Genomic DNA, 25,397 nt, shown 5'->3' with positions numbered 1-25,397 from the left:
GGTAAAGTTGACGGGAATAATATTCCTTAAATGCTGACATTATAAAAATTTACATTGCAGTAAAATGAAATCATAAATAATCATGCAACAGCACTTTGATATATCCAACTCTAGCTTTAAGGCACTAGTCAGAAAAGCCAATAATCTTTTAAACATCATAAAGAAAATACTTGTAAATGCAACCTGTGGCAGAATTTCATAATTCTCCAACAACAGCTTTTTAGAACAATGATTCCCAGTTGGGTGCAGTGGCTCATGCCTGTAATCTTAGCACTTTGGGAGGCCAAAGTGGGCAGATCGCCTGAGGTCAGGAGTTCTAAACCAGCCTGGGCAACATGGTGAAATCCCATCTCTACTAAAAACATGAAAATTAGCCAGGTGTGGTGGTGGGTGCCTGTAATCCCAGCTACTTGGGAGGCTGAGGCAGGAGAATCGCTTGAACCCAGGAGGTGGAGGTTGCAGTGAGCTGAGACAGTGCCACTGCACTCCAGCCTGGGCAGCAAGAGTGAAACTCTGTTTCAAAAAAAAAAAAAAAAAAAAGAACAATGATTCCCATCCCCTCCACTTCATTCCTTTTTTTTTTTTTTTTTTCTTTGACACAGGGAGACACAGGGTCTTTCTCTGTCACCCAGGCTGGAATGCAGTGGCAGGATCATAGCTCACTGCAGCTTCAAACTCCCGGGCTCAAGCAATCCTCCTGCCTCAGCCTCCCAAGTAGCTGGGACTACAGGCACACACCACCATACCTAGCTAATGGTTTTTTAATTTGGTAGAGACAGGGCTCTTGCTATGTTGCTCAAGCTGGTCTCGAACTCCTGGACTCAAGCAATCCTCCCACCTCAGCCTCCCAAAGTTCTAGAAGTACAGGCCCAAGCCACTGCAGCTGGCTCCACTTCATTCTTAAACAATAGCATACATATCACAATATGAAGACATCAAAACTGGCATCACAATTTGTTCTGAGTAAATTATATGTGAAAATTGATTATATGAATTGGCATTATCTGTTATTACCCAAGTAAATTAGAGCCGAGAACCAGGGAGAGGAAAAGAAAAGCACTCAGGACACAAATGCCTGCCCAAGAATTCTATCACAAGCCAGCTGCCGAAATGACCTGCCTTGCCTCTAAGGCTAGTTTTTCCTATTGCCGTCACTCACCAATTAGAGTTTACTAGCTCCCAAAAACTTTGCTAGTGCCAGAGTTTTCTTTCATAACAATATGTAACATTTCTCTTTCTAATAAAACCCCCAACATTTTATTTGTTCTTCAGACACACCAAAGACCATCCCATCTGTGTGTATGCCTTGAATTGCAATGTAGTTTTTATATATTTTCCCAAGTAAAATGTTTTACATAGAGATTCGAATCTATATTTTTGTTTGACTTTGACATAATATATAGCTACACTATGGAATGTTATCAGCTGTTAAAAAGCAGGAATTCATTCTGAATGTAAGGATTTAGAGAGAAGTCCCCTAATAATAAAAGTTAACAATAAAAAAGTGTTTACGATGTGCCTGGTACTGGTCTAAATATTTTACATATATTAAGTTATTGTGTGTGTGTATGTGTGCGTGTGTCTGTGACAGGATCTCATTCTGTCACCCAGGCTGGAGTACAGTGGTGCAATCGCAGCTCACTGCTGCCTCAACATCCCCCCACACACACCCGGACTCAAGTAACTGGGATTACAGGCACACACCACCACTCCTGGCTAATTTTCATATTTTTTTTAGAGATGGTTTCACCATGTTGCCCAGGCTGGTCTCAAACTCCCGGCCTCAAGCAGTCCGCCCACCTCACCCACCCTAATTGCTAGGATTACAGGTGTGAGCCACTGCAGCCAGACAATTATGTTATTTACTCCTCAAAAAAAAAAAAAAATCTTATGAGGTAGACACTAATATTTTGACCATTATATAACTAAGAAGACATAGATGCAGAGGGGTTAACTAGCTTGCCCAAGGTCATATAACTCATCAGTGAAAAGCTGAGCCCACATTCTTAACCACTGGGTAACACAGAGAAATGTGTACAGTATAACCCCATTCTTTACTTTTAAAGCTCTCACAAGTGCACATATACACACCTGTGTTAGCATAGAGAATAGTGGAAGGAAACACACCTGAGTGTCAGCCTTGGTTACTTCAAGAAATAGCAGCAGAGAAGGTTGGCAACCTGGCTATATATGATTCTTTGAATTTTTTAACAGCAAGTCTATACTACTTTTGTTTTTATTCAGTATCTAAATGACTGTTTTTTAAAAAAGAAGGAAAATTTCATAGAATCCTATGAGAGGGGTTCAAGAGGCCTCAGCATCATGCCTGAGTCTCTGAAGTATCTCCCACCCACACTACACCTAATTCTGGTGTGCACAGACTTGGTCTGAATCTGACAGAAACAGAAAGACTCGGGGAACCCCCAGGGGTTCAAGACACACAAAACTGAACATTCATCGTCTTTACATGTAGGGGAGTGATTGTACTCCTGTGTTTGCTTAAAACACTGTTTTTCTACATTTCGGGCTTCTCCTTTGATCAGTTTGTTAAATTATAACCATTTCCAGTTACTGGGTGATGCAATCAATGTGCAGACTCCACAGCCATCTCTTGGGTAACCAACAGAGACATCTGAATCAAACTCTATGAATCTTCATTCCCAGCAAGAAGAGAACAGGTAAAAGTTCTCCCCAAAGACAGATTTGAAGTGACTATTTCTCAAAAGACTATAATCCACCACAAGCCATCTAACTATCTTCTTTTGAATACAAGTGTTCTAGGGTGTTCAGGAACGTTCTGCTTAAAGGCTAAATTCTAATAGGGTGCTACATCACAACCCTGAGAATCAACACGTAATAATTTGAAGGACAGTTACAATGTGTGTATACAATGTGTGTATATATAACACATCCAAACTAGTTGGATGGCTAGATAGATAGTCAGATAGACAAATTATACAAACAGCTAACATTTACCTAGGGCTTCCTAGATGTGAACCGCTGTGCTAAGCATTTTGTATGTATCTCCCCATTTAATCCTCATGGTAACCCTATAAGAAGGTACTATTTTTTATTTAAGAGATGGAGTCTCATTATGTCACCCAGGATGGAATGCAAGCACCTAATCACAGGAGTGATCATCGCACACAGCAGCTTTGAATTCCTGGGCTTAAGCCAGCCTCCTGCCTCAGCCTCTTGAGTAGCTAGGACTACAGGTGCACAGCAATGCACCTAGATGAGCAAGTACTATTATAATCCCTATTTTATAGATGCAGAAACTGAGGTCTAGAGAAGTTAAGTAACTTTGCCAAGTAATACAGATAATAAGTAGTAGAGCTAGGATGTGAACTCAGGTAGTGTAGCTTGGTAGCCAGGAGGTAAACTATAATACTCTGCTTCAGTGGATTTATAAATGATTCAGAATGTCTACAGAGCGATTTACAGATAAGGCATTATTGGGCCGGGCGTGGTGGCTCACACCTGTAATCCCAGCACTTTGGGAGGCCCAGGCAGGAGGATCACCTGAGGTCAGGAGTTCGAGACCAGCCTGGCCAACATGATGAAACCCCATCTCTACTAAAAATACAAAACTTAGCCAGGCATCGTGGCCGGTGCCTGTAGTCCCAGCTACTGGGGAGTCTGAGGCACAAGAATCGCTTGAACCCCGGAGGCAGAGGTTGCAATGAGCTGAGATTATGCCACGGCACTCCAGCCTAGACAACAGAGTGAGACTCCATCTCAAAAAAAAAAAATTAATTAATTAAATTCAATAAGGCATTATCATAGGATAGGGCAATGCCTTGGAACACTGACTCTGAAGCCAACCTGCCTTGGTTCAGACCCCTTTCCCTTCCCATACAAGCTGTATGGCTTTAAGCAAATTACTCAACCTCCTGGCCTTTGGTTTTCTCATCTATAAAATGAGAATAATGTTGATATCAGCCTCACGAGCTTGTAGTGAGAATAAGTTAATACATATAAAATTAATATTAAATGAGATAATAAATGTAAACTAATATATATAAAGAGTGTTCCTGCACATAGTAAACATTCAATCAATGTTAACTAGCATTATTTCAGTAAAGCCAAAGACACTGAGAATTGTCTCAAGGTTTCCCTTCTGAGGAATACCTTCTAGTTTCGGTGTCAATGCTAAGTGTCTTTTAAGATGCTAAACCAATCTTTAAACTTGGCACTGCTGTGCAGATTGAAAAAGTTAAGAATAAATGCAATATAAACAAAGCTCTTTAATTTCAGACCTTCTCCATTCTGCAGTTATATAACATGACTTACTTGAAGAATCTGAATTTTGCGGGGAGACTGACTTCTCTAGGGGCTTGGGTTCTTTCGTCTCCATTTTCTCTGTGGTTGAAGCCAGCTCCTCTTTCTTTCTTTCTCTTTGCTCATTCCATTCCTCATTTTCAATCTTGGTGGTATGAGTCTTGTCAGATTCTTCCAGCATCAGGTCTTTTTTACCTCTGACAGCCCAGTGCATTGACTAAATTAATGTAAAGCAGAGATAAAAATTAAATTGATATTATATGATTTTCTATATTTAAAGTCTGATATGTGGTAACGCCTGACCTACTACTGTAGTGCTAATTAACAGCATGTTAGACTTGACTATTAACAAGATACTCATAAGTTAATCCAGATATTAATTAATCCAACTATTAATAGTTACTTTTCACCATATACCCTTTTGTACCTTTTTCATTTTCTGTTCTGTATATGTATTTCCTATTAGATCTAAAAATTGGACAGATGGATGAATGAATGGAGGGATGGATGGACGAACTAACAAATGAATACAGTGAAAAAGAGCGCTTTTGAGTTTGCTGTATCAAGAATATTTCAAGTGGAATCATTAGCCCTATCATCAACCAAAATAATACATAACTATTTCTTAAAACCTCATCGGGATATTGTAGGAAGCTATTCCTGAAGTACTAAGAAACAGTGACACACTACCTCTATTACCACAACTCAAGACTAGAGGGAAACATAGCCTTTAACACCCTAAAATTATAAATATTCTAGCTCTCTGCCCTAATCAAATCAAAGAAGTCATTTATTCCCACCTTCAACCTATCTCTTCCCAACTACAAAGAAGTGTCATCCTGAATCCTCTTCTCCAAATATAACCAGTCCACAGGCTAATCAACCCCAAAATCCAAGAACCACCCCATAAAGCAGTCATTGCCACCAATAAATGTAATCAGCTCTCACCCTAACAAGAAAAAGAAAAGAGGCTGGACACAGTGGCTCGTGCTTGTAATCCCAGCACTTTGGGAAGCCAAAGTGGGTGGATCACTTGAGGCAAGGAGTTCGAGACCATCCTTGGCCAAAATGGTGAAACCACGCCTCTACTAAAAATACAAAAATTAGCTGGGCGTGGTGGTGCACACCTGTAATCCCAGCTACTCAGGAGGCTGAGGCAGGAAAATTGCTTGAACCCAGGAGGCGGAGGTTGCAGTGAGCCGAGATCGCACCATTGCACTCCAGCCTGGGCAACAGAGAGCAAGACTCGGTCTCAAAAAAAAAAAAAAAAGAAAGAAAGAAAAAGAAAAAGAAATGGGAAGGAAAGGCACCAAAATGTAACTGTAGTTATGCCTGTGTAACAGAATTACATCTTTTGTTTTTGTATTTCCCAAATTTTCTATGAGAAGATTATATATATATATACAATTAGAAAACATTGTATTTTAGGCTGGGCGCAGTGGCTCACACCTGTAATCCCAGCACTTTGGGAGGCCGAGGTGGATGGATCACAAAGTCAGGAGTTCCAAACCAGCCTGGCCAACATGGTGAAACCTCATCTCTACTTAAAAAAACAAAAATTAGTTGGGCAAGGCAGTGTGTGCCTGTAATCCCAGCTACCCAGGAGGCTGAGGCACGAGAATCACTTGAATCCGGGAGGCAGAGGTTGCAGTGAGCTGGTATCGCACCACTGCACTCCAGCCTGGGTGACAGAGCGAGACTCTGTCTCAAAAAAAAAAGAAAATATTCTACTTTAAAAATTAGATGAAGTTTCGATGCAAAAACATATAAGGAGGGAGATTTCTGGTGCCAACAATATGTGTGGGAAGGGAATAGTTGCAGAGTTAAACACTTCAAAACCATTTGCTAAATTATAAATACAAGTATTACCGATTTCTCTGTAGATTTTATTTCAAAATAAAAATGTTAATTTTTAAAAGAGGCAATGCCTTAGCTGGTATTAAAAAAAAATTGACTTTTGTTTGGTTGGTTTAGGTTTGTTGTTTTGGTTTGTTTTTTGCATATGCACAAAATAAAAGAGGCTGCCAGTGACTTCCTCTGCAGAGGGAAAAGGATATTAGGAAGGTTTGTGAAAAACAAGGAATAAGACATTCAAGAATTCAGGGCCCAGAGAGCTGAAAATGTAAACTGTGAGCTTCACAAGCCAGCAAGGTGGCCTGTACATGATGTATTGATCTCCGTGCCTCAGTACTTCTCTCTTGAAATCAAAGTACCTGTGGTCTGTCTTAGATAGGTTAGGATTAATGTCTAATCCACAGTAAATGCTTTAAAGGTCCTCAGTGAAAAGATGTTCTGAAATAGTAGTCTTATCCATCTCCTTTGTGAATCAATCGGAATAAAATATGTTATCAGACTCCCACATCTGCTGATTCTCATTAAAGAAATATACAGAAGAAATACCCAAACTGTATCTAACCTTAGATACAAGTGCTTCTCATGCTTTGTAGTTCAATCAAAGGACTAACATCAGAGTGATGCTAAGCAGCCTGGTTTGGTGGGACACAGTTAGATAGTCTGCAAATCACTCATTTCTGTGTTCACAAGCATATTTCTCAACTCCACAAGGGTATTAGTTGCACAGAACAACATTTAACATCAAGCGAACTAGTCTATTATGCAGCTACTCATTTCAGTAGAATCAGTATCAATAAAAGATATCAAATGACAGCAACTGATACAGACTAAGAGAGAGACTAGAAAGGGGAGAGTCTGTACAGCAAGATAATAAAACGCAGAAGACAGAAAATCTATATATGCATGGAAGGAACTAACGCTAAACAGACAGCAAGCCTAGGTGCAAAGGCCACTAATCTTAACAGTTCGTGAAATTGCTATGTTGTTATTCTGCCTTCACAATTAACTTATTTACCAGCTTTCTTGAATGAGTTGGTTTTTTTTCTCTAGGAAGTTGTTTTCTTACATTCTAGACCTTGGTCAATACAAGGAAATAGTGCTCGCCTCAGCAGCACATACACCAAAATTGGAATGATACAAAGAAGATTATCATGGTCCCTGTGCAAAGATAAAAGGCACGTTCATGAAGCATTCCATTAAAACACACACACACACACACACAGGGAAATAAAAAATTTTGTTTACTTTCCAGTAAACATTGGCACAACATTTTTTTAAATCCATGGACTCAGATGAGCCATAGATCAGCTGAAGCTATACAAAATTGACTGGTTATTATTATCCTGGATCAGCGATCACCATGAGTGAATTCTTTACTTTCCAGGGTGATTTCTGACCTGATTTTGGATAACATCCAATTAAGACAGATTGCCTTTTGAACCAGCAGAAGGTGTTGAATTGCACACTGTTTCCCATCTGGCTGGTGAAACTGTGGCCATGTGGGCATAGTGTAGGAAGCGTTCCTGATAGGTAGTCTATGGCCAATTGAACTCACCCCAAAGACACCTTGTGCAGCTGGGAACCCAGAAACAATCAGCAGACAAATAGGCCTACACTGTGCTGACCCAAAAAGCCCTCCCAGAGGCAATCAATTTGTCAGATGATCAATTCACCAAAAATGTGTTTCTATTAACTCTTTATAAAATTTATAGCAATTGAAGTGGCATGAGATAGTTTTAATGGCTTATGAGAATTTTTTTTAGCCATTCATTTTGACTGTGCCTTTGCTGTGGCTTCTTTTTCCCATAGGCATCCTACATCCATGCTGCCATATATTTTGGTGCTAGAGGGAGAGCCATCCATACCCTGGGTCTCTTTGGGTAAAACCATTTAGCATGACAAAGATACATTTCCCTGAGATTCTTTGGAATCCTGGGATAACTCTTCAGGTTATCCCAGGATCCCAAAGGCCTGGATTACTGAATCCTCACTCCAGACCTTTTTTTTCAAACCAATACTACATGTCTAAATTTAAATTGCCAACATATTCATTGACCTGGGTGAGGTCTTAAAATATTTTTACCAATTAAACTATCAGGAGGAACTTCTAGAAAACAAAAAGAGAAATAAATATGTAGGTAGTAAAGTGACAGACTTAGTGTGGGGAAAAAATACCAGTTCAGTTGCATCACTCCTGGATGATAGAAATGTGGTGTATATATACACCATGGAATATTACTCAGCCCTAAAAAAGAGCAAAATAATATCTTTTGCAGCAACTTAGATGGAGCTGGAGGCCATTGTTCTAAGTGAAGTAACTTAGGAATGGAAAACCAAATATTGTATGTTCTCCATTATAAATGGGAGCTAAGCTATGGGTACACAAAAGCATACAGAGTGGTATAATATAATGGACTTTGGAGACTCAGAAAGTGGGAGGCTGGGAGGGAGAGTGAAGGATAAAAAACTACATAATGGGTACAATGTATACTACTCAGGTGATGGGTGCACTAAAATTTCAGACTTCACCACCATACAATTCATCCATTTGACTAAAAACCACTTGTATTAGTCCGTTTCACACTGCTGTAAAGAACTACCAGAGACTGCATAATTTATGACGAAAAGAGGTTTAATTGACTCACAGTTCCTCAGGCTTAACAGAAAGCATGACTGGGGGGCCTCAGGAAACTTACAATCATGGCAGAAGGTGAAGGGGAAGAAAGGGCCTTCTTCGCATGGTGGCAGGAAAGAGAGAGAAGGGAGAACTGCCACACACTTTTAAACCATCAGATCTCATGAGAACTCACTATTATGAGAAAAGCAAGGGGGAAATCCGCCCCCATGAACCAATCACCTCCCATCAGGACCCTCATCCAATTCAACATGAGATTTGGGCAGGACACAAATCCAAACCATATCACCATTTGTACCCCAAAAGCTATTGAAAATTTTTTAAAGTTTTTAATTTAAAAAAATATGGCACCCCTGAGGCTGTGGCTCATTTGAGGAATTCTCCTAAAGGAAACTCCCAAGATATGATCCTGTGTGTGATGCCACAAAAGTACACTGTGATTTGTCCTGCCTTGTGGGTATAGGGACTAATAATGCTCCCAAACAATGCTTTTCCATTCCAGAGGGATTATACTGTTTAAATAAAAAGCAGAAACACAGGGTTGATGGTGTGAAGGAAAGGGAATTTATGAGATTTAACAATCTAGCCAGGCGCAATGGCTCATGCCTGTAATCCCAGCACTTTGGGAGGCCGAGGGGGGCAGATCACCTGAAGTCGGGAGTTCAAGACCAGGCTGACCAACATGGAGAAACCCCGTCTCTACTAAAAATACAAAATTAGCCAGGCATGGTGGCGCATGCCTGTAGTCCCAGCTACTTGGGAGGCTGAGGCAGGAGAATTGCTTGAACCCGGGAGGCGGAGGTTGCAGTGAGCTGAGATCGCGCCATTGCACTCCAGCCTGGGCAACAAGAGCAAAACTCCATCTCAAAAAAAAAAAAAAAAAAAAAAAACTATCAATGTGCTGGGCATGCGTTTTAGATACACGTTACTGAAATTGAAATCATAAAGCTATAATCATTTTATTGTCAGAATGGCACATATAATATGATAGTCTGCCCTTATCCTCAAGGGGTATTCCATGACCCCCTGTGGATGCCTGAAACTTGGGTAGTACCAAACCCTACATATACTATGCTTTTTCTGATATATACACACCTATGATAAAGTTTATAGTTCAATCCCAGTCCAAAACTAGGTGAGTATAGTACAATATTTTGGGAGAGTGTAAGAGCACATTCACATAACTTTCATTACACATGTTGTTATAATTGTTCTAGTTCATTATTAGTTATTGTTATTAATCTCTTACTGCGCCTAATTTATAACTGTGGCCATGCAGACATAGTTCTCATAAGCTGTTAAAATTATCTCATGCCACTTCAATTGCTACAAATTTTATAAAGAGTTAATAGAAACATATTTTTGGTGAATTGATCATTTGACAAATTGATTGCCTCTGGGAGGGCTTGTTGGGTCAGCCCTGTGTTGGCCTATTTGTCTGCTGATTGTTTCTGGGTTCCCAGCTGGGCAAGGTGTCTTTGGGGTGGGTTCAATTGGCCACAGACTACCTATCAGGAAAGCTTCCTACTATGCCCGCATGGCCACAGCTACATATTAGGCACAGTAAAAGATTAATAACAATAACCAATAATAAGCTAGGATAATTATAACAATAGATGTAATAAAAGTTATGTGAATGTGCCCTCACACCCTCTCTCAAAATATTTTATTGTACTGTACTCACCTATTTTTGCACTGGGGTTGATTGTAGGTAACTAAAACCGAGGAAAACAAAACTGGGGATAAGGGGAGACACTACTGAATATCTGACGCAAACACCCTAATGTCGACATTTATCTACAAAACGATAGACAATGATCTCTTAGGTGAACAATACTAGGCATGATAATTGTTATTAATTTCTCTAGAGTAGCGAATGCAAAATGATGAACAGATGAAATACGCAAAAAGACAAGGCGACAATTAAAATGTTATAGAGAGAAGTGAGGCTGTCATATGCAAAAGTTACTGTAAGGCATAGAACAGAAAGGAGGCTGGGCGCGGTGGCTCACATCTGTAATCCCAGCATTTTGAGAGGCTGAGGCAGGTAGATCATGAGGTCAGCAGAAGGAGACTATCCTGGCCAACATGGTGAAACCCCGTCTCTACTACAAATACAAAAAAATTGGCTGGGCGGGTGGTATGTGCCTGTAGTCCCAGCTACCCAGGAGTCTGAGGCAGGAGAATCGCCTGAACCCAGGAGGCGGAGGTTACAGTGAGTCGATATCGTGCCACTGCACTCCAGCCTGGCGACAGAGTGAGACTCCATCTCAAAAATAAATACATAAATAAATAAATAAAAGAACAAAAAGGAATGAAAGGAAAGTTACAGAACGTCTATCAAATGAGGTATAGAACAGGTAATACTTGGTATATAGGATTCAAAGTCCACTGTGGAAGAGAAATAGAAGGATATCAGAAACAATAAGGTTTAGCCCCAACGAAGAAGACTATATGAGAAAAAAAATCACTGCTGATTTGAAGCAGAGAGATATGCCTCTCATCATTTTTGTACCACTAATAAAAATAAATTCGAAGCTAAATATAGCCCAGCATACTATTTCAACTTTGCTGACAAGACAAATGATGCTGCCAGTAAGATCTAAAATGTAATTATTGTAAAACCTTGAACAGTTCACAGTTAAGCTACATCCAAAGCAGAAATGATGTGTTTGGAGACAGGAAATTAGCATTTAATGGAAAGACGTTGGCAATATAAATCCAAGTGAGGATTTGGAGAAGAGTTTTTGGAAACTTCACAGCTAACTGGATATTAGCTATTAAAACATAAGTGACACAGTTGAGTGGATCGCCCAGAAAAATGAACTATAAATCAGAAAGTGTTAGAATAGCAAGAGTCACTAATCCAGTTGCAGTTACAGTGTGTCACACTTAGGAGACTGGGAAATATGCTTATGCAGAATTGGTAGAACAGTATTTAGCTAGTGTCAAAAAGGAATTTTGAATTTACACAATGAAAATGACAAAAATCTTATTTTTCAATACATAAAGTCACAATTTTTTTAAAGATTCCCTCTAGTAATTTTATGCATTTATACAATAATTATATGGTTAGTCTCTCATAAATAATTAGCCCATCTTAAACAAATCCACATGAATGCACACTTCTTTCCAAAATGCAATGAAGAAAACAGCTTACACTTTATGTAGAGTGGCTTTAATCATATACTTTGGAAGTTTTTCCTTTCTCTTCCCTATTATTTCAAAAGCGCCCTTCAATATTATGGGTCTTTTATCAACAATTTGCTCAAGTCTTCTAAAATAAAAACTATGAAGAAAGAAATCTAAATGTAACCCTGAAGGGCTACAATTTAAGAGATGTGAATCATTTTATACACTAGTTCTAACAACTGTCCCTGAAAACTTACCTATGAGGTAATTTCTGTATTATAAGTCCCATGTCATAGAAAAGTGTTCTAATGGAGAGAATCTAGGTAATAAATAATGCCTAAATCTTTAAAATTACATTTTGTCTATAATACATAAAGGTCAATGTTGAACAAAATAAAAATATGACAGTAATTATAGTGAATATTTTGATATTTATGCCTTTTAATGACATGAAGAAAGATAACACAATGTTTTTAAAGTCTAACAATTCTTTCACCAGAATGTTTAATAGGAATAATTCATGGCTTTCTTTGACTAATCAGATCCTGCCTTTTTAATGAAAATTCTAAGCCTTGAAAAGAGAGCAAGCTGACATAAACTAAAAAGATGGAGCATGTGAATTTACAATGGTTAAAACTCAGCAATTCATGAGCAACTTGAAAAGCACATTTATTAGAGCTCATAAAATAGTAAGCAATAACAGGGAGTCTGTATACTGAAACAAACAGCCAAAGAGATTGAAAAAAATGTAGTCACAGGCTCTTCTGGCACAAATTCATTGCCTCTATTCTGGTGAGCTTCTCTTCATGGGATTTATGGACACTGAATTATATCCAGACTCTGCTAACTTCTTGGTTTTCTCCCTCCTATCGCCTAATGATTCTTTAAGCTACTACATGAGTCTAATCCATGGGCATCCTGAGCTTCACAAATTCACGTCATCCCCAGCGAGAAACCCACCGTCTTCACTGAATCATTCAAAGCTTCCCACTGCTGGAATGGCATCGACATCTGGCTCCTTCGCCAGTGGTCATAGCGGGCTCGACTCTCTTCATTGGTCAGAATCTCCTTTGCCTTCTGCAGTTTCTGAAAAGTCTCCACTGGAAAACAAATCAAGAAATGAGCACTTCTCTCTTGGAGGGGATATTTTAAACTCCAAAACTATCCAACTGATCTTACTAGAACCATGACTCTGCCACTTAATAGCTATGTGACCTTGGGCCAATTTACCTCATTAAGCTTTTGTAAAGGGTATCATAAGGACAAGCAAGATCATGGATGTAAAGTGCTTGGCACAGTTTATCCACTCTCTGTATTGTGCCTCAGTCATGTGCCAGAGGCTACTCCCGGTGCTGATGACACAGATGTGAATAATAGACATTATTAGCAGGGGAAAGAAACATTTGTAAACATTGAAAAAATGCTATTCCACCTTATAGGAAGAAAACTACCTTTTTTAGTGCTGGGTGTGAGACAGGGCAGTAATTAGGCAAGAGGGACGGTAAAACTGAAGAATATAAAGCAGGAAGGAGCACGGTGACTTAGAGGAAGTAGGAATTGCCAGTGTGGCTGGAGGACACAAGGCTAGAGGAAGAACGATGAGGGATGGGGCTGTAGAGTAGACAGACAATAGCTCAATAAACCAGGGCCTGAGATGTCATGTTAAGGATGCTGGTCTGCTTCTTGTCGTAAGAGAAACGAGAGGCTTTAAGTATAATAAATAACATGGTAGATGCTGGGACAAATGGTAGCTTGTCACTAATCTACTTGACCAGATGGCATATAATAGAAACCTTTTATGGCTCTGTTATAAACACCTCCAAAATCTCTTCTGCTCCTCAGTGAAGTAAAAACTTTCTGCAGAGCAGAATACAAGATTTATATACAGGCCGGGTGCAGTGGCTCCCGCCTGTAATCCCAGCACTTCGGGAGGCCGAGGTGGGTGGATCACGAGGTCAGGAATTCAAGACCCAGCCTGGCCAAGATGGTGAAACCCCATCTCTGCTAAAAATACAAAAAAAAAAAAAAAAATAGCTGGGGGTGGTGGCAGGCGCCTGTATTCCCAGCTACTCAGGAGGCTGAGGCAGAGAACTGCTTGAACCTGGGAGGCGGAGGTTGCAGTGAGCCGAGATTGTGCCACTGGACTCCAGCCTGGGCGACAGAGCGAGACTCCATCCTAAAAACAAACAAACAAACAAAAAAGCCAGGCACAGTGGTGCACGCCTGTAATCCCAGCTACTCAGGAGCCTGAGGCAGGAGAATTGTTGGAACCCGTGAGGCAGAGATTATAGTGAGCCGAGTTGGCACCGCTGCACTCCAGCCTGTCCGACAGAGCAAGACTCCGTCTCAAAACAAACAAAAATTCATATGTTGAATTCCTAACTCCCAAAATGATAGTATTAGGAGATGGGGCTTTTGAGATATGATTAGGTCATGAGGGTGGAACCCTCACGAATGGAATCAGTGCCCTAATAAAAGAAACCCAGACAACTTGCTCACTGTTTCCCCCATGTGAAAACACAGCAAGAAGACAATTAGCTGGGCATGGCGGCGGGCGCCTGTAATCCCAGCTATTCGGGAGGCTGAGGCAGGAGAATCGCATTAATTCGGGAGGTGGAGGTTGCAGTGAGCCGAGATCACACCACTGCACTCCAGCCTAGATGACAGAGCGACTCCAAAAAATAAAAAATCAATATACAAATATCAGTAGTGTCTCTACACATTAGCAATGAACAATCTGAAAGTGAAATTAAGAAAATTCCATTTATAAGAGCATCAAGAGACGGACCCGGTGGCTCATGTCTGTAATCCCAGCACTTTGGGAGTCTGAAGCGGGTGGATCACGAGGTCAGAAGTTCGAGACCAGTCTGGCCAACATGGTGAAACCCTGTCTCTACTAAAAATACAAAAAAAAAAAAAAAAAAAAAAAAATTAGTTGGGCGTGGTGGCAGGCGCCTGTAATCCCAGCTACTCAGGAGGCTGAGGCAGGAGAATCACTTGAACCTGGGAGGCAGAGGTTGCAGTGAGCTGAGACCATGCCATTACACTCCTGCCTGGGTAACAGAGCGAGACTCTGTCTCAAAAGAAAAAAAAAAAAAAGCTTCAAGAAGAATATAACATTTTTTAAAAACTGAACAAAAGAAGGAACTACACAATATTGTCAAAAGAAGCTAAAGAAGATCTAAATAAATGAAAAGACATCCCATGTTCATAAAGATTTACTATTGCTAAAATGATAATACCCCCCAAACTGATCTGCAGATTCAACATAATCTCTATCAAAATCCCAGTTGCCTTTTTTGCAGAAATTGATGATCTAGTCCTAAAATCTGTTTGCAAGTACAAGGGACCCAGAATTGTCACACACACACAAAAAAAAAAAAAAAAAAAAAAAAAATCTTGAAAAAAATAAGAGCAAAGTTGGAGAATTCACACTTCTGAATTTCAAAACTTATACTATGAAGCTACAGTAGTGAAAACAGTGTGGTACTAATATAAGGATAGACATACTTATAAATGGAATAGAATTGAGAATCCAGAAACAAACCCTTACATTTACAGTCAATTGATTTCAACAAGAGTGCCAAGACAATTTAATGAAGAAAAAAATAGTCTTTCCAACAAATGGTGCTAGGACAACTGAATATCAATATATAAAAAGCATGAATTTAGATTTCTACCTTAAGCTATAAACAAATATTGACTCAAATGGATCACAGATCCAAATGTAAGAGTTAAAACCATAAAAAACTGAGAAAAAAAAACATAGGAATAAATCTTTGTGACCTCAGCTTAGGCAAGAGCTCCTTAGATATGACACCAAAAGCACAAGCAACAAAAGAAGAAATAGATAAATTGGACTACATCAAAATTAAAACTTTTGTGCCTCAAAGAATACCATGAAGAAAGTGAAATGACAAGCCATGAAGTGGGAAAAAATATTTGCAAATAATATATCTGATAAGGTACTTATATCTAGAATTTATAGAGAACATTTACAACTCAATAATAAGACAAATAACCCAAATGCAAAATGGACAAAGGGCTTGAATGAACATTTCTCCAGAGAAGATATACAAATAGCCAATAAGCACCTGAAAAGATTCTGAACAGTATTAGTCCTCAAGGAAATACAAATCAAAACCATAGTGAGATACCACTTTATACCTACTAGGATGGCTAAAATTAAAGGATAATAATTGTCTAGAATGTGAAAAAATTGGAGCTGTCACACATGACAGGTGGGAATGTAAAGTGGTATACAGCCACTTTGAAAAGTAGTTTGGCTGTTCTTCAAAAATATTAAGCAGAGTTACCATATGACCCAACTATTATAATCCTAGGTATATATCCATGAGAATTGAAAACATATGTCCACACAAAAACGTGTATATGATAGCAGCATTATTCATAGTAGTCAAAAGTGAAAATAACACAAATGTCCATCAACTGTGAATTGATAAACAAAATGTGGTATATCCACATAAAAGAATTATCATCCAGCCATAAAAAGGAATGAAATGTTGATATGTGCTACAATATGAATGAGTCTTGAAAATATGCTAAATGAGGCCGGGCATGGTGGCTCAGCCTGTAATTCCAGCACTTTGGGAGGCCAAGGCGGGCGGATCACCTGAGGTCAGGAGTTTGAGACCAGCCCGACCAACATGGAGAAACTCCATCTCTATTACAAATACAAAATTAGCTGGGCGTGGTGGTGCATGCCTGTAATCCCAGCTACTTGGGAGGCTGAGGCAGGAGAATCGCTTGAACCCAGGAGGTGGAGGTTTCGGTGAGCCGTGATCACGCCATTGCACTCCAGCCTGGGCAACAAGAACAATACTTCGTCTCAAAAAAAAAAAAAAAAAAAAAAAAAAGATAGGGCTATTGAAAGCTACAGGAAAACAAATGAACAAATAAAAGTATCTTGCCATAGCAGCTTGGTCCAGTGAGAGCAATCCTTCCTGCTGCTGAGGACAATGTAAATGTCCCATTGTATAAATGAGACGTCACTTTTTCCAACGGGGATAAAAAGTTTATTAAATTACCACCAAGGATGCACATGCCAATTGCTACTCGTGTGCTGCTCGTAAAGATTTATGTATTTATCTGTGAGTCACCTTCTCTTTTCACATCATTGTTGGCTTCACTTTCTAGAATTCCCAGAATGAAAGAAGCTGCTTAGAATTATTCTGATGTAAGTCCCTCAACAACAGTTGATAAGCAGAAAGAAAAAAGAAACCTTAACTTTCCTATAATGCGACCTTTCTCTTGTTCCATCCACTTCACCACATTTAACAAAAGTGAGTTTGGGTTTATATTTTTCCATTAATGTAGCAACTAATCAAATGAGTCACACAAGGTAAACACTTGCCAGTTCTGGGAAGAGAGATCTCATTTTGTAAGCTTATAGGAGCAAATGATGCTGGAAGTCTTGCAAGACATTCTGATTTAACTCCTGGGTCTATCTTCAAAATATAGAGGTTATTTTAAATTCATATTTCACAATAGAATTTGTACTACAACAGTCACATTTTAAATGTATGCCATTTACAATTACTTAAGAAATAATAATATGATGTCAAAATATGCTTTGAAAAAATCTGGAAGAAAATATACCAACTGTTAATAGTGGTTCTCAGGGAAAGATGAAAGCAGACTTTTTCTTCCAACATTATTTATTAATTATGTTATTTTTATTATATGGGGAAAAACAGTAAAGACTGTAAAGTAAAAAAAAATTGAGACATTAAAAGATGTTAGTTAACAAAGGACAAATTGCTCCCCTTCTTCTAATATCCAAATGTCCTTGAAGTTTGCACATCAGTAACAAAAATACCGTTCCACAGGTTCTTAATTTAGTCTGAAGTTTACTTTCTTTTTTTTTTTTTTTGAGACAGAGTCTCTCTCTATAGCCCAGGCTGGAGCACCGTGACACGATCTCAGCTCACTGCAACCACCGCCTCCTGGGTTCAAGTGATTCTCCTGCCTCAGCCTCCACAGTAGCTGGGATTACAGGCACCCGCCACCACACTCAGCTAATTTTTTGTACTTTTAGTAGAGACGAGGTTTCACCACGTTGGCCAGGCTTGTCTCAAACTCCTGACCTCATGTGATCTGCCCACCTCGGCCTCCCAAAGTGCTGGAATTACAGGTGTGAGCCATCACACCAGCCTTAAGTCTACTTTCTTCATGGCCATGGAGAAGTTAATAAAGCGTTAATCTGAAACAGTTACTGTCACCCACACAAAGCACTGGCATGAGCACCAGCCAGGAGCTCTGGGGCTCAGTGACACTATTTCTATAGCAGAGTCAGTTCTGTCTGCAGCACCCACATCTGGAGAGGGGAAGGGATTTCTGGTAGTCTTAGATTTACTTTTTTTTTTTTTTCAGGGAATAAAAGAATGATCTAATCATTTCTTATAAAAAGAGAAAACTATCCCATCATGTTAAATGTTTACCTTGGGCTGCTACATAAAAACAAGGAAAGACAATCCACTGAATTAAAATTGCCAGCATCCATTAAGCACTTTCCACATGCAGGACTCCTCATTTAATCTTCACAGCAGATGCATGAAGTAATATACTACTAGTCTACCTGTTTTACCTACAAGAATGCTGAGGCTCGGAGAGATTGCCCAAGATCAACTAGACTGTAAGTGGAATGGGAGCAATCCAGACAAACAAGCCTGTGTTTATATCCACTACTCCATCATGCTATCACATCAGTAATTTCAATGGCAACAGTTGAGACTATATTTAGTGGATGAAAAAGGTATAGATATGAGTTTAATTTATCCTACCCAAAGTTTCTCTACTGTCTAGCTTTTCACCTTAATTAGATACATTTCAAAATCTGTCCATTATATTCTGGATTTCTGTCAAGCTAAACTTCAGTATCCAAGTGAATTTTTAAACATATTTTGAGGTTGGGTGCAGTAGCTCACTCCTGTAATCCCAGCACTTTGGGAGGCCGAGGCAGGTGGATCACTGGAGGTCAGGGGTTTGAGATCATCCTGGCCAACATGGTAAAACCCCATTTCCACTAAAAATAAAAAAATCAGCTGGGCGTGGTGGCACACGCTTATAGTTCCGGCTACTCAGGAGACTGAGGCAAGAGAATCACTTAAACCCAGGAGACAGAAGTTGCAGTGAGCTGAGATTGTGCCACTGCACTCCAGTTTGGGCGATAAAGCAAGACTCCATCCCCCCAAAAAAATAAAAAATAAAAAAAGAGATTTTGAAATAGTCTGGCCAGGCACAGCAGCTTATTCCTGTAATCCCAGCACTTTGGGAGGCCAAGGAAGGCAGACTACTTGAGTCCAGGAGTTTGAGACCAGCCTGGGCAACATGGCAAAACCCCGTCTGTACTAAAAATACAAAAAAATTACTCAGGTGTGGTGGTGCACATGTGTGGTCCCAGCTACTTGGGAGGCTGAGGTGGGAGAACTGCTTGAGCCTGGGAGGTTGAGGCCTGCAGTGAACCAAGATCGCACCACTGCACTCCAGCCTGGAAGACAGAGCGAGATCCTGTCTCATACATATATTTGAAATATTTTCATCAGTAACCTTAATCATCCAAGTATGTAAAGATCCATGTAAACGTTCAGAAAGTTGTATTAATGAAAACTGAGTAAACAGATGCTTAAATAGATTAAAAAACAACCTCTACCCAAAGGTTGAATCATATATCAAATGCATGCCTGACTAGATATTGATGTCTGTGTACGTTTTCATTTTAAACAATATTTACACAGTCCAGTGTTTCTCTGAACAAGACGCCTTGAGGCAGCCCATACATGAAAACCCCCATCACTATGGCAACTAGAAATGGCAATAATTACACAGTGATTCATCATGTATCCTGAATAAAAATTGTTTGTCAGGGACAGAGAAACAACTCACAGTCATGCTTCACTGAAAAGAACCCAGTTAAAGAATAACCTGGGGTGGTGGTGGTTTTTAAGTGTTTATCAAATTTTATAATTTTTTTTTTTTTTGAGACACAATTTCACTCTTGTTGTCCAGGCTGGAGTGAAGTGGCGCGATCTCGGCTCACTGCAACATCTGCTCCCAGGTTCAAGCAATTCTCCTGCCTCAGCCTCCCAAGTAGCTGGGATTACAGGCATGTGCCACCACGCCCGGCTAATTTTGTATTTTTAGTAAAGACGGAGTTTCACCATGTTGGTCAGGCTGGTCTCAAATTCCTGACCTCAGGTGAACCACCCACCTCGGCCTCCCAAAGTGCTGGGATTACAGGCGTGAGCCACCGAGCCTGACCTAAATTTTTATAATTTTATGCTAGGACACCTATCTTAATATTAACTCCAGTTCAGACAGGTAGTTAATATGAACCCTAAAGAAATGTTTGGGCCAGGGGCCAGGCATGGTGGCTCACGCCTGTAATCCCAGGACTTTGGGAGACCGAGGCGGGCAGATCACGAGGTCAGGAGATTGAGACCATCCCAGCTAACAGGGTGAAACCCCGTCTCTACTAAAAATACAAAAAATTAGCTGGGCGCGGTGGTGGGCACCTGTAGTCCCAGCTACTCGGGAGGCTGAGGCAGGAGAATGGCGTGAACCTGGGAGACGGAGCTTGCAGTGAGCCAAGATAGCGCCACTGTACTCCAGACTGGGTGACAGAGCGAGAAGCCGTCTCAAAAAAAAAAAAAAGAAAAGAAAAAGAAATGTTCGGGCCAGGCTCGGTGGCTCATGCCTGTAATCCCAGCCCTTTGGGAGGCCGAGGCAGGCGAATCACCTGAGGTCAGGAGATCAAGACCAGCCTGGCAAACATGGTGAGACCCCTTTTGCACCAAAAATACAAAAATTAGCCAAGTGTGATGGCGCATGCCTGTAATCCCAGCTTCTCAGGAGGCTGAGGCACGAGAATTGTTTGAACCTGGGAAGCAGAGGTTGTAGTGAGCTGAGATCGTGCCACGGCCCTCCAGCCTGGGCAACAGAGTGAGACTGTCACACACACACACACAAAAGAAACAGAAAGAAATGTTTATGCATTCACTTATTCAAGAAATTGTGCAGAATAGGCGTCCTCTTCAGTAAGTGCCATGCTAGGGGCATATGACTGTGAACAAGACAAGCAGGGCGTCTGCCTTACTGAGCTTCCAGAATGACCAATAAGCAAACATGCAATAAGGAGACAGTGTGACACACATTCTGCTGCCTGACGTACAGGGTGCTCTTGTTAGGTGGGACACATGGGACTTCCCAACTGATGGTCAGCTGAGACCTGACACAGAAGCACAACCTGACCAAGTAGTCAGGGACATGTGTGAGCCACGGAGTGTTCCAGGCAGAGAACATCAAGCATAGAGGGCTGGAGTGTAGAAAGAGCAGGGCACATGAAGGAACTAATGTAGTTCTGAGTGGCTGAAACACGAAATTCTAGGCATGGTGAAGGAGAGCAAAAGGGGATGGAGAATTAAGGTACACAGCATGAAGGGATTTGTGCCTAAAGGCTCAACAATGACAAAGGATGAACTACTGCACAGTACATCACAGACATAATGCAAAGCGAAAGAAGCTACACACAAAAGAGTACATACTGTGTGATTCCATCTATATGAAATCCAAAACTGCAAAACTAGTCAATGGTGATAGAAATCAAAACATGAGAGAGGGTGCTGACTTTGAACAGGAAGGGAAAAGGGATTTCTAGGGTGCTGAAGACGTTCCACATCTGTCTGGGCAGTGGTTGACCTGGTTATACATATGCAGAAATTTATCAAGCTGACACTTATTATTTGCTCATGATACCTTAAACAAGTTAATAAAAAGGGAAAAAAAATCAAATGAGCAGAAGCAATAGTTAAATATCTAACAAAAGATGATCCCACATATAGAAAAATGATCTGTTTTTGCAAATCAAAGGAATCAATGATTTCTAGAGAAAATTAACAAAGAACCTTAAGACAAGGAAAACATTTTCTTTTTTCTTTTTTTTTTTTTTTTTTGAGATGGAGTTTTGCTCTTGTTGCCCAGGCTAGAGTGCAATGGCGCAACCTCTGCTCACCACAACCTCCGCCTCCTAGGTTCAAGCAATTCTCCTGCCTCAGCCTCCCGAGTAGCTGGGATTACAGGCATGCACCACTAGGCCTGGCTCACTTTGTATTTTTAGTAGAGACAGGTTTCTCCATGTTGGTCAGGCTGGTCTCGAACTCCCGACCTCAGGTGATCCACCCACCTAGGCCTCCCAAAGTGCTGGAATTACAGGCATGAGCCACCGCACCCGGCCAAGGAAAACATTTTCTAAATAAAGAAGAGTTTGGATTTGTGCAATGTGGAATTATAGATAGGTCTTAGTATGATATTATCCTTATAGAAAAAGCACTTATACACACATGCTATACACATATAGTAAACATAACCATCAAATTTAAGATATAAGGCCAGGCACAGTGACTCACACCTGTAATCCCAGCACTTTGGGAGGCCAAGGCGGGCAGATCACCTGAGGACGGGAGTTTGAGACCAGACTGGCCAACATGGAGAAACCCTGTCTCTATGAAAAATACGAAATTAACTGGGCGTGGTGGCACACGCCTATAATCCCAGCTACTTGGGAGGCTGAGGCAGGAGAATGGCTTGAACCCAGGAGGCAGAGGTTGCAGTGAGCCAATATCGTGCCATTGCACTCCAGCCTGGGCAATAAGAGCAAAACTCCATCTCAAAAAAAAAAAAAATTAAGATATAATATTATCTACCCTGAGGATAAAATCAGAGCAGGAAAACACAAGAGATTTCAACTGCACTGGTAAAGTTTTAAGCTGGGTGGAACATACGTGGGCATCTGTTAGAGTATTCTTTATTCCTTTTTGTATATTTTTTTCCACAATTAAAAAGAAAAATCTGCAATGAGAAGCACTTAAAGAATGCTGTAGCAATCCAGGCATGAAATGATGGGGGCTTACTTACCGCAATGGCACCCAGCATGAAGCGAGGAGGACAGAGTGGAGAGAGACGGGAAAGGTAAATCAACAGTGTTTGGCAATTTCCCAGATATGGACATGAGGGAGAGGAAGGAGACAAGGCTTCTATGACACCAACTGAATGGATGGTGGTGTCCTTCATAGAGATGGAAGAACACAGAAAAATAAGCAAGATTTCAGAGGGAGTGATAGGAAAATAATGAGTCTAATTTTTGACAGGGTGACTTTGAAATGTTTCCAAATGGAAATTTCCCAGAAGCAGTCAAAACTACAGTCTTAAGATGGGGAGTGAGAACTAGGTTAAGGATAGATTTGGGAGCCATCAAAAGAGCTGGTGATTTAAGCTACAGACCTGGACAAGGCTTCAGGAGAAAATACGGAGTGGGCTCAGAAGAGAGCTTAGGAGGGAACCTTGGGGCAACAGAGGAGTCACAAAGGAGACTGAGAGAAAGCAGCCCAAAGAGGCTGGAGGAGAACCATGAGTGCACAGTATCCTGACAGCTAAGAGAAAAATACTTTGTTTCAAGGAGGAAGGTATGGTCAACAGGGCCAGATTTTGATGCAAGTTCAGGGGAGATAAGCACCAAAAGGTAACCACTAGATTTGATACTCAGGTAGTCCTTGGTCTATTTCTGAGAAACTAGGGAAGTCAGAGTGGAACAAATGGAAAAATAGCGAGAAGGGAAATAGAGACATCAACTGTGGACTTCCTTTTCAGGAAGTCTGGGTCTGAGGAGAAGAAGAGAGGCAGCAAAGTAGAGAAGAGAGACAGGTTGCAGAAGGATTATTGGTTTGTTCATATTTTTCCCAAGCTTGGATAGGCATAAGCATACTTAAGTGATAGTGAAGGAAAGAAACAAAAGTATGAATATATGGATATATTCAGGTCCCCGATAATGAAGAAATCACAAGTTTCTCATGAAGACAACCGCCTAGCCGGGCACACGCCTATAATCCCAGCACTGGGAGGCCAAGGCGGGCGGATCACTTGGAGGTCAGGAGTTCGAAACCAGCCTGCCCAACATAGTGAAACCCTGTCTACTAAAAAAATACAAAAAAAAAAAAAAAATTAGCTGGGCATGGTGGTGCACGCCTGTAGTCCCAGCTACTCGGGAGGCTGAGGCAGGAGAATCGCTTGAGCCCAGGAGCCAGAGGTTGCAGTGAGACATGATCGCACCACTGCACTCCAGCCTGGGCGACAGAGACGCTGTCTCAAAAAAAAAAAAGACAACTACCTGGTTACAAATATACTTAAGTTATGTTAACACTCAATAGCTTGGTGAAATAAAGCATGAACTAGAAGAATTTTAAACCACAAAGCAACACAGTATAGCAGAAAGAAAAATAGATCTTAAATGACTATTAGAAAAGATCCTGCACAGCCCTCTCCCTTTCTATCATCCAATAGTGCAAAGAAAGAATACGGTTGAGCATAATAGACAAGAGAAAATTGAGAAAATTAAGTTACTATTCACTGGCTTTTGGTTCTATATACTACTCATTTTCTTGAGAAATAGCCTTTATTAAATTCTTACCAGCTTTGGGGTTTTCAGGATGCTTGTCTGGGTGACATTCCAGAGCTCTGACTTTAAATTCTGCCAGGATTTGTTCAACCTGAAACAAAAATCAGTGTTTAAAATAAAGAGTATGCCAGGCGCAGTGGCTCACGCCTATAATCTCAACACTTTGGGAGGCTGAGGCAAGCGGATCGCCAGGAATAAGACCAGCCTGGACAACAACGCGAGACCCAGTCTCTACAAAATATAAAATAATTAGCTGGGCATGGTGACACATGTCAGTAGTCCCAGTTACTTGGAAGGCTGAGGCAGGAGGACCCCTTAAGCCCAGGAGTTCAAGGCTACAGTGAGCTATGATGGCACCACTGCACTCCTGCCTGGGTAACACAGCAAGACCCTATCTCAAAAAAAAAAAAAAAAAAAGTCAAACTTAAATGGCATGAAGGAAGGAAGAAGTTGGGGCATCAATCCCCCCCCCAAAACAGCCATGATCAACCCAACTTTTTTTGATCCTTATATTTCTATTTTGACTTTTTCCTCTAAGAAATAATTTCCTCAATAATAAAATTCAGAAAGCATCCAATAAACGCTCCTATTGAAATAGTCATTGTGATGACAATTTAACTACTTAATTTAAATGATGGCCCAAGATACCTATGAGCTCAAAATATTTAAATATCCAGTCCAGACATGGTGGCTTACGCCTGTAATCCTAGCACTTTGGGAGGTTGAGGCGGGCAGATCACAAGGTCAGGAGTTCGAGGCCAGCCTAGCCAACATGGTGAAACCCCGTCTCTACCAAAAATACAAAAATTAGCCAGACATGGTGGCAGGCGCCTGTAATCCCAGCTACTCTTGAGGCTGAGGCAGGAGAATCACTTGAACCTGGGAGGCAGAGGTTGCAGTGAGCCAAGATCACACCACTGCACTCCAGCCTGGGTGACAAAGCAGAGTCTGTCTTAAAAAAAAAAAATTTAAATACCCAAAATGATCAGGTAGGTTTCCCCTAGGAATATATAAAATATCCAAATT

At 40.6% G+C, this 25,397-nt stretch overlaps 1 protein-coding gene and 1 non-coding gene across 3 annotated transcripts in view; one reads left to right on the top strand and one right to left on the bottom strand.

Moving 5' to 3' along the window:
- Positions 1 to 25,397, bottom strand: part of DNAJC12 (DnaJ heat shock protein family (Hsp40) member C12) — a 43,651-nt gene that overhangs the window by 4,602 nt on the left and 13,652 nt on the right. For both annotated transcript variants that reach the window (XM_054435690.2, XM_063670569.1), the window contains 3 exons: positions 24,384 to 24,462; positions 12,863 to 13,002; positions 4,294 to 4,498 (listed from right to left, as the gene is read on the bottom strand). In XM_054435690.2, coding sequence (XP_054291665.1) covers positions 4,294 to 4,498; positions 12,863 to 13,002; positions 24,384 to 24,462 — 424 coding nt within the window. The remainder of the gene's footprint in view (positions 1 to 4,293; positions 4,499 to 12,862; positions 13,003 to 24,383; positions 24,463 to 25,397) is intronic.
- On the top strand, positions 7,232 to 7,338 carry LOC129006972 (U6 spliceosomal RNA). Its single transcript, XR_008492158.1, has one exon. It is a non-coding gene; the product is annotated as a U6 spliceosomal RNA (small nuclear RNA).

Source organism: Pongo pygmaeus, chromosome 8 (genome assembly GCF_028885625.2).
Source record: "Pongo pygmaeus isolate AG05252 chromosome 8, NHGRI_mPonPyg2-v2.0_pri, whole genome shotgun sequence".
Lineage (NCBI taxonomy): Eukaryota > Metazoa > Chordata > Mammalia > Primates > Hominidae > Pongo > Pongo pygmaeus.
Note: the sequence above shows the minus strand (reverse complement) of the source record. Positions and strands in the feature narration are given on the sequence as shown.